Here is a 15,835-nt window from a genome sequence, read left to right on the forward strand (position 1 = left end):
TCTTGCTCATCTTGTCAGTTTTTAACCAACTTCAAAAAAGGAGGAGGTTCTCAATTCGTCGGTATGTTATTTTTTTATGTTTATTACCTCAGAACTTTCGACTGGGTGAATGGTTAATAATTCCTTTTTTATATGAAAGCTGGTGCTTCCCATGTTGGGTTGCGTTTTGGAGTCGGTGTCAGCCACGGTAGGCTTGTAACTATATACATAGTTGTAGGAAGCTTGCAGGTGAGATGCGCTTGTGTCGCACGCGCAACGTGACAAGGCGAGAAGCTAGGGAGGGACGCGGCGGGAGGACACCGATTACACAAATAACAATAATTCTGACTATAATTAGATTAATTAGATTGTATAAAAATACGCAATTATTTTTTTACATTTTAGTGTATATTTATTTATTTATTTATTGGTTCCCATACAACATACATGTATTAATAATTACAAAATAACGCTAGTATAAGTAAATCATTATTAACATATACGTCAATTAAATGGAAACACTTATAATGGTAACACGTGATATTTAACTTAAATAAATGTAGAGTTATATAAAACAATAAATAATTTTATGTTACTATCATGACTTAGGAAAATGCATGTAACTTGTTAACTGAGATAATATAAACATAAATTTAAAACACACAAACTAAAATTATATCCTACATACTATAAGTATAACATACAATAAAGCGAAACTGATACATATTTCAAAAAACATAAATATGAAGCACATAAAGATAAGCTAAGGCTCTAACAGGCGCAGAGTGTCTAAAACTAGGCGTCGAAAACTGCACAGACTATTAGAAAAAATATCAATACAGTTATTGATATTTGCTAAGTCATTATATGAACGAGATAATCTATTAACTGGTGCATTATGTGATGTCCACAAGCGAGAAGTTGGAACAAAGAAAGTCCTTACATTTCTAGTCCTACAAGGATTACAGTATAGTGAAAACCTGGACAACAGTTTAGTATGAATATGATGATTTACAACTTTATACATGTATATTAGATCAATTAATTTACGGCGCATTTCAAGTGAGTCTAGATTAAAATATTTTAATCTAGCTTCATAACTATGCAGTGATTTTCTAAGTTTGAAACGGTTACACAAAATTCTCAAAAAACGTTTCTGAACATTTTCCACGGTATCAATGTGGTTTTTATAAAAAGGTGACCATGCTACTGAACCATATTCTAAAATACTACGAACCAGAGATTTATATAATATTACAACACTATGTTGGCATTTGAAAGGTTTTGAAATGCGCAAGATAAAACCTAGCATCCGATTTGCTCTTTCAGCAGTAGTATCAATGTGTTCAATGAATGATAGTTTTTTATCAACAATGACACCTAAATCTCTAGTAAATTCTTTATGACTTAAAACTGAATTCGAAATGTGATAGGAAAAATTTACGCTATTTATCTTATTAGTGAATGTGGCAACATGACATTTGTCAACATTTAGTTTCATTAAATTATTATGGCACCAAGTACTGAGAGCAGAAAGGTCACGCTGTAGATTGAAACAGTCATCAATGTTTTCAATTTTTCTGTATAGTTTAAGATCATCTGCATAAAACAGATATCTACTATTGCAAGTAAAACATGATGAGACATCATTAATGAACAAAGCAAACAATAAAGGACCGAGATGAGACCCTTGAGGTACTCCAGATGGAACCAAAATGGCGTCGGAAAAAAATCCGTTGATAGCTACAATTTGTGTGCGATTTTTAATATATGACGTGATCCAACGCATTAAATCACCATGTATACCACATTCCATTAGCTTTATAAGTAAGAGCTCGTGGTTGACCTTATCAAACGCTTTTTGAAAGTCTGTATATATGACATCTACTTGTCCCTTGTCATCGATGGTCTCAAATAGATAGTCAATATATTCAGTTATGTTAGATGTTGTTGATTTACATGATACAAATCCGTGTTGTTCAGGAATCAGTATAGGTTTAATAAAGTTGTAAATATGTCTATATATAACGCGTTCAAATATTTTCGCAAAGCAATTAAGTATACAAATAGGTCTGTAGTTACGAGCATCTGTCTTTTCACCAGATTTGTGAACAGGAATTACATGAGCAATTTTCCACTTTTTAGGAAAAGCTCCAGATGATAGGGATTTATTAAAAATAATAGAAAGGGGTGCAGAAAGTTCAACATGACATAGTTTAACGAAATGTGACGGTATTCCATCCGGACCGGGTCCTTTATTCGGATTTAGGTTTTTCATAACTCTACTTACATCATCCATTTGAACAATAATACTGCTGAGACAGTCTAAATTACTATTATGGGCGTTAGTAACAAAATCACATGACATATTAGCCTCATACACAGTGTGAAAATAGTCTGCAAAAATTTGACATATCTGGTTACCATCTGTAGCAATTCTGTTATCTAATTGAACAGTAGGTGGAATAAGTGAGCATTTATTTTTATTTTTTACATAATTCCAAAATAACTTACTGCTACCTTTTTTAAGACTAGACTCGATATTACTTATGTAAGTGATGTAACAATCTTGCATCATTTTCTTTGATCTTTTACGCAGAAAAGAAAAGGTATCATAATCCCGGGGGTTTTTAAATTTTTTGAACTTTTGGTTATATTTATCCTTTTCCTTTAAACATTTAATTAAAGAGTTGTTAAACCAAACTGGTATAGATGATCTACGTTGCTGTTTGTATGGTGTATTATTTTGAATTACATTATTTAGAACTTTATAGAAGTTAGCCAGATCATTATCTATGTCAGTAGATGAGAGAAGTGAATGCCAATTGATATTGTTAAATTCTTCTTTACATTTTTCAAAGTTACACTTCCTAAAATTAAATGTCTGACTACGTTGACAATATTTAAGTACTGGTTTAGATATACCATGATTCACACTGACCTCAAAGGCAGGATGGTGTACATCTTCTCGAGACAAGGCTTGAGATGGCTCAAGTGATACGGAAATTTGGCGGGAGAAAAATAGATCAAGCGTATGATTATTTCTATTTTTAATATAATTATGTTGTTTAAGGTTGCCAATTGACATTAAGTCCAATAAAAATCTAACTCGTGTGTCCATAATTGCAAAATTAGACTCTACAGTTTTTGATACATTATCTATATGCCAGTTTAGATTGGGCGTATTGAAATCACCTAGTAAAATTAAAGACTCATCTGTGTTTGATAGAATATCACTAGTTTTATGATAAAACATTTTTAACTTTTCTATAGATAGGTCCGGCGGCAGATATACAAGACCCAATTTAGTACTTATGGTTTTGTGCTTATCGTCACTTTTAGTAACAAGATTAAGCCAAATACATTCAACGTTACATTCCCAAACAGTAACCCTATTGGCTACAAAACATTTTTTTATAGCAAACAATACCCCTCCACCAGTAATTTTATGACTAGTGTTAACATCACGGTCTCTTCTGAAAATATTGTAACGATCGTCTAAGAACTCATTATCCCTAATAGAAGAGTTCAGATTAGTCTCGGTTAAACAGATTACATCATAGTTGTTATTTAATACATTTATATAAAAATCATATAGCTTCGTTTTAAATCTGTTTACATTCTGATAATAAATTAACATAATGTTAAAAACAACAGGAAAGGATATGAAATATATATAAAAATAAAATAAAGTGATAATTGCTTATTATCTAAGAAATGCTTTTGAGCTTATCTAAGCTGTTAATATTAATAGCTGGAGAGTGTTCGTCCTTTCTCATGTATACCTTACCGAATTTGACCCATACATACTTAAAATTCAAAACTTTTGAGGCTTTTCTTGCTTCCATATGCAGATGTTTAGCTTCAGGTGAAAGATTTTCAGCGACATATATTGGCTTTCTTTCTCCTATAATACCAAGGTCCAAAGAATAAAGCATATCTTTTGGGTTAGCTTTATTATATCTATGAACCGCTGAAAAAATTAAATCACGATGTTTCGGTGTCATAAGAGTAACTACAATGGTGCGGGGACGATCAGATACAGTACGTTTAGCTACTCGATTGCATGAGATAACAACATCATCTGGAAGTGACACAGATATTTTATCAAATAATTTTTTTATAATTGTATTTAAATTTTCATTCTTCCTTTCTGGCACAGCTTGTATTTCTATGTTGTGGCTTCTTGATATTCGTTCCAGTTGGAACTTGTGGATTTGAAATTGTGATCGAAAGTAGAGGAGTCATTCTTTAAATCTGAGATTATATAAGAATGGGATGAAGATTCAACTTGTAGTGCCTCAATTTTTTTGGAAAAAAAATCTAATGAGTCATTGTGTTCTTTAATTTGACTTTGAATGACTCCAATTGAATTTACTGTGTCATTAAGAACTTCTGTATTACGATTGTTGCTTTCTTTTATGTTATTTGAACATTCAATAACCGAATCGAGATCAGTTCGAAGTGACTGAAGACTTCCTCATATCAGCCAACTCAGTCTGCAAGGAATTAAGGCCATTACTGAAAGCATCAAACTTCTCCTCCTGACTGGTTAGTCTTGAATGCGCGAAATGATTTAAGTTCCGACAGTATGGTAGAGCAATCAGTTTGATTATTTATTATACTCGATGTCGACGGCGATGTCTCTATACGTAGTGGCACTCTTATAGGTGTATTAGTGTTATCACCACCCTTCCGAGTAACAGCAGTACATGCAGGACACACCCAATTGATACGGGCTATTTGTACTGAATTTGAGGATATGCATTCAGTGTGGTATAAACCATTACATTTAGTGCATCTAATTCTTTTTTGTGTTACTAGAACACCAATATTACATGCCAAACACTCTCCAACCATGATTATTTAGCAATTGTATGGATACGGCATTGACGACGAAATAATAGCAATTATTACGAAAATTGAGGGTACATGAAAATTTTTTGTTCACTATGTGATTGTTTGCAAATTTAATAAAAGTTTATCACTGTAAATACTGTACACTTTCACAATATAACATTTACCAAGGTTCACAACACTTTATACTACAAATACATTACAAAAGTCTGCAATTTAGTAAAGTTAGACACTAAAAATATAATTAAAATCTCTAAGCACAAGTTCCACTGTTGACAGTTGACAAACGATATGATTATTATTTATATATATTGGTTTGGAATACATTTGAAGTCGGTTGTTTTTTTTGTTGTATTTTCATTTTCATAAAAAAGGGAGAGCTGCAGAATGAACGACGAAAATGAACGAAAAATGATTCATATGATATCGGCCCTAACTGAATTGATTGATATAAGTAATTGAAAATTTCTTTAAACTGTTCGCGACCAATTACGTTGAATGTTTGATGTTGCTTCAATTTGTCGATCACTTGCCTTTTTCAATTGTTCCGACCTCCAAATACCCAATTGCGCAGACGCTTCTAATTTGATATTTTAGTGTTCCACAAAGATGTTGCCATTCGTTAACTTGTAATATACTGACCGCAAGATTCATTTTGATCCTTTACATCATATTCATTGATACGCAATTTATCTATGGCAGTATGAAGGGCCGGTCAATAGAAATGAAATGAAAAAATGAATATGAATAATAGTTGGATTATTAGCACATAAGAAAAATTTAAAGAAATAAATATTATGACTGTTCATTGTCAGTACATTTATGAAAATTTAATATATGTTCACAAAAATCGTCACCTTTTTGCTCTTAATAGTGATTTTCATTATTATAACACTAGAAATAAGGGATTGCTTGTAACTAATTCTAGTAGGCTTCATAAGATACATAATAGCTTTAAGGGTAAATGTATACACTTCTACAATAAAGTCCCAGCCACTGTTCAGGCATTATCTATAAATAAATTTAAATGTTTTATAAAAAAATGGCTCTGTCGTAAATCCTATTACTCCACTGCTGAATATCTAAATGATCGGACAGCCTGGGACTAGATTGTGATTATTTTATAGCGATAGAAATGACTGTACAATATTGTATATTTTTATTGAAAAGAGCGCAAAAAAAAAGAATGCTGGGAGAGTTTCTTGCGCCGCTTTTTCTCTCTCAGAGCGCGATTTGTTTCCGAAGCGGTAGTAGTATCTAGTAGTATAAGAAATGACATCAAAAAGAATTCTAAAGGAATCAATTTTGAGAAAATAAATGCCTTTTATGCCTTTTAAGTGAATTTTGCTAGAAACTTTGCAACACCAGAGGAATCACAGGAGTTGTTGTGCATACTTTTTTTGAAGGTACCCATGTCGTATCGTCCCGGAAACACCGCACAACCAAGCTTATTCCACAGCTTTGTTGTACGCGGAAGAAAGCTCCCTGAAAACAGCACCGCCACACATCCAGATGGTGGGGATGATATCCTAACTTGTGGCGTGTCGTGCATTTTACAGCAAGATCACAGAAAATGTTCGAAACAATATTGTGATATTCAAAAGAATTGTTAAGAAAAGTTTGTGGAGTAAAGGTTACTATAACATAAATGACTTTCTTAATGATGCCAAAGATTGGGAATGGAGCGACCGCCCTCAGGCTATTAAATAATAAGTTTCATTGTACAATATTACTTTGTATACATATTTTTTGATGAAAAAAAAGCCAGCTGATTTTGTTGCTGATTCTTCTCAGGTCTGAGGCATTCGTTTTGGAATGGGTGGCAGTTTTTGACTTTCAATAAGTGATGTCACATCCTATTTTGAATAAAAAATATTTAAATTTAATTTTGAATTTGATCCATAAACTAGCGTAAGGACGATCTGACAGCCCGATAAGGCATGACCAATTTTCAATGTGTGCGTAAGCTAGTGGTCTAATATTAATTATATTATATATTTAAGGAGCTAATTTCAAGAGTGGCTGACTGTTTACGACTTGTCAATCAAAATCGGTGATAGAAACATTAGATTTGCTTTTTTTTCTATCTTGCTCTATCTCCGTTAGAGATGTTCTTTTTCTCGCATGCTTTTTTGTTATGCTTTTCTATATAAGCTAGTTGCAGAAAGCATCCCTGAAGTTAATGTTACATTAAATACTGTCACTTTCTTTTTCATTTTGACAGTCAAAGATAGCATGTGATATAACGAAACATTAACTTTAATGATGCTTTCTGCAACTAGCGGTTAGTTAGTTAGTTATAAGGCGAGATTTTTATTTTTATATTGATACACTTTTACACAAATTATCTTGCAAACTAGGCAAAGCCTGTACTATGGGTACAAGACAACGATATATTTCATACCATATACTTACTTAAACATACACACCCATGACTCCGAAACAAACATCCATATTCATCACCCAAATGTTTGCACCTACCGGGAATCGAACCCGGGACTTCTAGCTCAGTAGGCAGGGCCACTAACCACTGGCACACACTAGGCTATACTATATTTTATTTTGATATCGAATATCATATTGTAATTTCAACATAAGTAGGCGCACTTGACAAACAGGAAACCTCGCGTGGGATACCTATTCGGTCAGTTGGGTGGGTTTAAAAAGTTGCACAATCCTAAAATATATTAGCCTAAATGCCAACATGTAATAATTGACGAGATAGAACATTCTAGCGAAACTCTCTAAGAAAAAAGCGATTGTATGCGATTGTATGAAACGTGCAGTCATTGGTAGATTGACAGATGACGGCTATAATCTTGTGAAAAACGGAGATCCACTACGATTTAAGCAACTGTTCGAACTTTGAAATTAAAAAGCAATCAAATTTCAATAGAGAATCCGGTATAAAATTATATACCTGGGATCAGGACCTCAAAATTAAAACCCACAACTACGCATACCAAAAAATAGAGGACACTATCAGTAAATATTGCCAAAAACCATCTGACTATAGCAATTACCACCTCCGAGGCAATAAATGGCGCTAAACTTCATAATGACAACTATGACAAATACTATCTTTGACTCATTTCATCTGCGATCCCCCTGAAAACGACATCTGGAATCGTCTTGAAACGTCGGGTTAACTAAAATAAATATAAAAAATATAATTTTAATGCAAAAATCTAATATAAAAACTTACAATCAGTTACAAAAGTTATAATTACACGCGTTTTAATCCCTTATAAGTCTTTTATTTAAACTATTCGCTTTCCAACTTAGCCGGATTATACTTCGTCGCCTTATTATTGTAATTACTATTTCAAACTTATGTCAAATGACTGCACGTTTCATAACAAACTAAATTTCAATCTTTTTGTGATAGAATGGCAATAATATACAGATTATACATGCCTATGATTTAACTAAGAGTCAAATATATTTTTTAATTAACTTTAAAAAAATATATTTCAAAGAAGTGCGAGTAAAATTTATACTATTCTATTCTATTCTTTCTGTCAATTTTCTAAGCTGTCAATTTTCAACTAATCCGCTCCAATTATTTGTGGTTGTACTAAACTATTAACAAACCATTTTTTAAACACTGTGTTATTACAAAAAGTTTAAACATGTGTTGAACACTTGTTTTAAAAAACTTCTATTACAAATCTGTGTCTTTTTGTTGTTTGGCGTTCCACAATCTTTTGACATTGCTTATATTTAAACACGGGTCGAAGCTTGTCTAACGGATAGATCATAATCATAGGGAAGACAAACGGCCGTTTTCAATAACCTATCTACCCTAAGTTTAACTTACCCTGACGGCTGACAAAAATTACGTAATAAATTAATTCCTTTAATTGTTCCCGTATACTTCGGTCTATATTGTGTTTAGCGACATTTTAGTTAAACACAAGCTACACACTTGCTTATAATACAAAAAGATAAACTCCATTTTAGACATCATTATTGTTAGGTCACTGCACGGACTAGTAAAAAAGAAGGTCTCCGCGCCGTGATATTAGCAAGTGAAGCACCTTTATGCTTGTGTGTGTGCGGTTACGGGGTATACTAGTTACACAATTTTTTTCTCCCTTAAATAATCAAATACCCACAAATAACTTTATAATACTGTTTTTACACTATTTCACAACGCACGACGGCATTTTTAAAATATTTTACTGCGATACAAACTGATCTGTCACTGACGATGGCAAATCTCATAATGGCGGCCGATCGGCTTGTATTAGTGTAAGTGTATGCGTGGGGCTATGTATTTACACGTTTACCGGCTTGTTTTGGTGCCTCACTGTTATATTAGGTGACACGGAGTCCTTATTTTTTTACACGTCCGTGGGTCACTGACGTTATTATAGTTAGGTACCTGTTTAACAAAACACATGTTTAAATTATTTTTTTGTAATAACACCGTGAGTTACTTTATCAGCGTTAAATATTATTCTTTGATTTTATTAATATTGTAAGTAGTAGACTATCGAATTAAAAAATATAATAACTTAGTATGCATTTTCCTAATCCTTGAGAGTTAATTAACTATACTATTAGAGGAATCTACAGCGAGCTAATATACGAATTCAAAAACAACCGAATATGTTTGCGGTTTCTGCGGTGTTCGCGGCAAAATGTAGTAAAGATTTCACAATAATTTTAACTTACAATAAACTATAACTCATTGTGAGTATAGAATGTTTAATCAATTTTGATGGAGCAAAGAAATGCCGGTCACACAAAATGTTATTTTGTGAAGAACTAGTCTGTAAAAGGCATTGTATGCGTTTTCAAAACCCCTTCATTCACGAGTTTTACCAGTAGGAGGCTCCTTTGCACAGGAAGCCGGCTAGATTATGGATACCACAACGGCGCCTATTTCTGCCGTGAAGCAGCATGTGTAAACATTACTGTGTTTCGGTCTGAAGGGCGCCGTAGCTAGTGAAATTACTTGGCAAATGAGATATAACCTCTTGTCTCAATTGTAGTGCCGCTCAGAATTTTTGTGTTTTTCAAGAATCCTGAGAGGCACTGCATTGTACTGGGTGGTGCATATAAAAAAATTGAGGTTGACTGTTAATCTCTATTTTCTATTCTCAATTGCAAGAGTAAGACGTAGCTTGTCACCCGTTTACCACCTCTATGCGTTTTCAAAACCTCTTCTCTTACGAGTTACGCCTAAGACCAACTATTGTTGCTTAAAATTATTTAAAATAACGTTTTTTCCCAACAAGACTGTTCTAAAACATAACCTCTGAGTTAATTAGAGTTTTGTAATTGTTACTAATTGACCGTCATGCCAACTTTATAAGACCTTGATATCATTAGATTTCATTTGCTTGTCCGAAAACATGCTCGATTCTTATTCCAGTATAAGCAATCATTTACTAGAGAAAAAAAACATCTAAAACTTTGTGTCATACTTTCTCGTTAAAGGTTTATTGAAATGGAACGCATGAATTTATCAAAGCGAAGCTTTCATACGGATGTTCGCTGGCTCTATATCCGTCCTAAGCGTCAGATTTAAGCGTTACACGTGAGCGTCAGATTTAGTACCGTTACACGATATATAACTATACAGAGTGGCAACTGCCGCGTTAATTCCAAAACGTAAACAGTTTTCGATATGGTATAATAATTCCGAAAATTATTTATATTTAAATTTGTAGTATTATTTTTTATATTGTGTTTTTATTACCCACAATATTTAATTCCTTTACGCCAAGACTCTGCTCAAGGCATGAACTACTGAAAATAGAAATCAACGAAGAGCTTAGCCCTTAGACTACAAATTATGGTCAGTTTTAGAAAACAAGAATCAGTTATAGTAATACTAACTTATCTGTGAAGTGGCAAAAATAGGAACTACGGTCGCCATATTGAAATATCATTCGACTGTCAGTGTCTACTACTTTGGAGTGTTCCGTGTGTTTTATTGCGATAATACGATACGATAAAATGTGTTGACTTTCCTGACTTTTGTGCACTTTGGAATTAATTAGCAACACTGAAACGACGATGGCGACACCCATCAGTTCACAGATAACTTGGTGACACTGTAATCATTTCGAAAAAAAATATTTTTTTCATTTATTGCAGTCACTTCTTATATAAGTTTTACCAAAGATATACGATAGTACCACGGACTAGTAAAAAAAGACCGTATTCGTCCGTGGATAGCACAAGGTTTTACTATGATTACATTGGGAATGTCATAAAAAATAAATGCCAAATATTTTTAACACAATTTATGTAATAGAGAACAGTAGGGTAACTCAGCGGTCTGCTTGAAATTTATACCTCCGTCTGGCCGGAGCGCTAGGGTTGGTACATACAATAAATAGTAATTAAAAAAAACTAAAGAACACGCTTTTTAATTTGGATTATTATTAAAGCGTGTTTTTTAGATTTTTTTAAAACTATTATTTGCATTTTTGAAATAAAAAATGCCTTTGGTATTTGAAAATTGCCTAATATTAGATAAATCGATTAAAGATAATGGTGAAATTTAAAATTAACCACAATTTCTGCCTTATAGATGAAAATTATATAAATTAACAAAAATCTTATTTTGCAAATTGAAATATGGAATAATTTTATCAAAATAGTGAAATCTGGCCGTTTAAAGTGGGTCGAAATCGCGTCCAAATGAGTCGGTTACAAACAAACATACATACAGGTGAAGCTAATAAAAAGCGTGTAAAAAGATATACGACGCGGACAGCGCGGCCCAACTATTAGCTAATGACAAATGACAGCAACCAGTTTCGGCAGCGCAAGCGTGGCACTCAATATTTTTGTCTTCCCAAGATTGCTTAGCGGCCGAGTATATCGTGTGTATGTATGCGTGTGTATCTAGTATAAAGTTAAAGTACTGTTATATTACTGTATTAAGCTATTTCGCGTTGAACTTATCGTTATTAACAATCGATACAAATTTAACATCAACAATGATACTAAATGCATTTTTATAGAGTCTTTTCACTCTATTTTCTATTAGCTTTCTGATCTAATTTAAACTATTTGGGTCTCGCCAGTTCAAAGAATTGAATAGATCATCAGCTATTTATAACGAAAGTCAAGATCGGATCACAAATACCATAAATCCAGGTCACTGTAACCATTATTTACTTTTAATTTGACAGATAGTCAAGTGGCCAACGTGTTTCAGATTAAAAAGGACACGCGAATTAAAAATAGTTCATATCACGAGTCATTAACTTTTTTTGTTTGTTTTATATTAACTGTCACTCTTAATGTTGCCAGATATGTAATGTGTTCTTAATTTGAGGAAGACGGACCAGTCGCTTCTTCACAGAGTAATACTTTATTCAAAACAGAGGCATATATTATTGATATATGCCCCAAAAGTGGTGGGCGAGTGTATAAGAAGACTATAAGTGCCACATCTTTCAAGACCAGAGAAATAATAGAATTGCCGTCTTTTTAGAAATAACTTAGTACAGATTTTTCATGTTGTATTGCACCGAATAACCATTCTTTGTTTTTATCTTTTTCAGTAAGAATAAAGACAAACTCAAAATTTGCAAATGTGACACAATGTTTCTTAACAAAATACAAATTCAAATTCAAATATTTTTATTGCAAATAGGATGTGATATCACGTATTGAAACGGGCGCAACAAACTCAGTGGGCTTCCTTTTGTTTCATAAAAAAATATGGTTACAAAGTACATAATATCGTTCAATTAAACTTATTATCTAATAGTCTGAGTCGCTCCATTCCCGATCTGTGGTATCATTAAGAATGTCATTTATGTTACAAAACCTTTACCACACAGACGTTTTTACATTTGTTTTGAACATTTTCTGGGATCTTATTGTAAAAGCATATATATACATGTAACATCGCCCCACAAAAGACTAACTCGACCTAGCCGATTAGTAGGCATAATAAGTTTATGTCTGTTCCTAGTGTTAACATATGAAATAACGTGTGAAGCAACAGTCAAGATGTTAATTTTTTTGCTCTCAATGATTATTAAGGACCTAGCTTATAAATAGAACCAATAGCCGTCTTCTGCAGCACAAAGATTGTATGCCTCAGAATGTATGGTTTTCATGTAGATGTTCCACACTTCCCTTTGTGTCTTTTACATTGGTTATTATAAGATCTACACATGAAGTTCCTTTTGTCTCTGTATTTAAGTGTGAAGTTAAATTATAGTTATCCAAAACACCTATCTAAAACACTTTGTAGATATTATGATGCAGGTGTTCCTCCTAACGTAATGGCAACTTATCATAATTACATTTTACTTTTGTACCTATTCAAAAGTTCATGTCGTTAATACTCCAATTTATATAAAACTAAATGCTATTTTTAACAGTTGTAGATAAAAATGATTATTAATGAAATGGGTGGTAGTTATTTCAATAAGATGTTACATCCTATTTTGAATAAAAATATTTGAATACTAATAAAAGGGGGCATATTTGCCCTTGAATTTTTTGTGTTTTTATGGGGCCTACTAAAGCTAACATCTTTTATGAAAGTAAGAGGCAAGACGAACAAGACGTGCAGCTGATGTTATTTGATACGCCCTGCCATTGAATTCTTGAAAAACCCAAATAATTCTAACTACAATTGCGCTAGTCACCTTGAGACATGAAGCAGTAATGTGTAAGCATTACTGCTTCACGGTAACAAGTCCTCGTTTCTCGTGTTGCTATAATAATAAGGTAACTCACCAGATATTGCAGTTGTCGGTGCGGGTATCCCCAGGAAAGTATTGTTTATTGTTGTGGATGCAGGGCTGCACCAGGAAGCCAGGGTCCGGCTGGACTCCAAGGCAGACCTCTTCATAGTCCGGACAGCAATCATCGTGCAATCGGTCCCGGCTACAGAACTCATCACAGTAGCACAACGAGTCTGAATGAGAATTTTTTGAACATTTTTACATCAGTTTTATACACGCTATTTATACACACCCACACACACACACACACACAGTACCTCCACAGATTTAAACACGAGGACTCCCCAGATTGCCCAAGCTGCACAGACGCAATCGAAGATGCGAATCATGTATTTTTTAAATGCCATCGATACATAACCGCTCGGGACAAATAGGAGAAGACAGTAGGTACAAGCATTACATCTGATAACCTTATCAGCGTAATGATTACTTCTGAAGTAGCATGGGATGCAACTAGTGCATACGCGGCATAAATACTAAAAGACTTGGGTAGGTTAGAGAGGGCAAGAAAAGCCACTGTAGTAAATTTATAGTTTTTAGTTGGAAATAGCAAAAGCTAGATTCTCCCCCCGTGAAGAAATGCCTTGCGGCGATTCCATGGGGGCTAAGGAGATAGAAGAAGAAGCGGTTTTTTAGTCGGTATTGGCCTTCAAACCGAGCCCGACATACGAGATCAATACGATCTTGATCTTATGATACGTAAAATTATTTTTCCCCTCAGAAAAAAAAACACACACACACACACACACACACACACACGCACACGCCTTTTTCCCGTCGGTGTAGGAGACAACAGAATGCCACTAACTTCTATCTTAATATATCCCTAATCCCTATTAATATTATAAATTTAAGTTCTACGAGGTCTCCCGCGACCGACTTACCCACACACTCTTGCAAAACCAAACCATTTCAGTATTCCTTCCTCAATCCTTCTCATGACTCTCTATACACCATATTTATACATTTTTAAATATTATAACTTATCAGAATCAATGGCCTTTATGGGTGAAGTGCGTAGTAAACATATCCCAAGAAATCCATAAGATATAATTTCTTTAAAAAACAAAGAAATCCGATCGAGAGAAAAAGTTGGAAAACGGCACTCGTTTGCCAAAGTTAGCCTTCTACTGAAGTCAAAGGTTTAATTTGCCATGTGCTGTTATGACAAATCGATTTTACTACTCATTTTAAATGACTAGAAATAAAGCGCAACGGCGAAAAGATAGAATTTGTGAAAAATTATTGTGTAATACTAGATTCTCCCAAAGATTCTTCTGTGTTCAAGGTAACCTTTACAATAAGGTAAACAAAGTACTGTCAATTTACCACCTCAACAGAACTAAATGCAAGCGTATCTTGACAGAGTGGTTACAGAAATTGGACTATACCTCTGCTGAAAACCTTCTACACTAATAGTAACTGAGAGTAGAGTACGCTCACACACACACACACACACACACAATCACACACACACTCAAAAACACACACACTTTATATTACTAGTAATTTACAAATTTAAAGTCATCTATTGTAATTATCTATTGTTGCTCTTCTAGCTACTAGTACAGATGTATACTATTTTAATCATTGTGATACTTATATCTGGGGGTGAGGTCCTGGTGATCTGTAATACAGGGTCAACCTACTTCAGACACCAGCTCCTCACAAAATACTATCTGTTAAAAAATGTAACACTACAGTACTGTTTTAGCTTTAAGATCTTTGTGAGGAGAAAATAAATAGATATTTATTATTATTATTATTACTTTTAATACAAATAAATACCATGGACCATAACGAAGTAATGAACTATGAAAAAATTGGTTCATGGGTCTGATATAAAATTTGAAAGAACCTTTGACGTGTATTTTAAAAAAGCTCCAACACAGTCTTACCGCAAAAGTGAGTGAGCTGGCTGAACGAAAACGGTATTCCAGCAGAAGCTAGAGCTTTTTCTAGGTTTGCGTGATAAGCCGCAAACTCCTACATATGTTTTAGATGAACTTTTCGCTTTTTGTTGAAGATACCTCAGTGCTAATAAAACAGCATTGAACACATTTGGTTGATTTGATGGTTGCGAAACTGAAGTGGTAATGGACAGGGCACATAGCTCGACGGACAGATGGCCGTTGGGGTAGTAAAGTCCTCGAAAGGCGACCACGTACAGGAAGACGTCGTGTTGTTAGGCCCCCCACAAGATGGACCGACGTTCTGGTCAAGATCGCCGTAATAGTTTGGATGAGGGCAGCGCAGGGCCGATCGTC

At 33.9% G+C, this 15,835-nt stretch overlaps 1 protein-coding gene across 1 annotated transcript in view; it reads right to left on the bottom strand.

Moving 5' to 3' along the window:
- Positions 1 to 15,835, bottom strand: part of LOC126967653 (uncharacterized peptidase C1-like protein F26E4.3) — a 69,054-nt gene that overhangs the window by 32,498 nt on the left and 20,721 nt on the right. The window contains exon 3 of the mRNA XM_050812232.1: positions 13,561 to 13,741. Within this exon, the coding sequence (XP_050668189.1) occupies positions 13,561 to 13,741 (181 nt within the window). The remainder of the gene's footprint in view (positions 1 to 13,560; positions 13,742 to 15,835) is intronic.

Source organism: Leptidea sinapis, chromosome 13 (genome assembly GCF_905404315.1).
Source record: "Leptidea sinapis chromosome 13, ilLepSina1.1, whole genome shotgun sequence".
NCBI classification, from domain to species: domain Eukaryota; kingdom Metazoa; phylum Arthropoda; class Insecta; order Lepidoptera; family Pieridae; genus Leptidea; species Leptidea sinapis.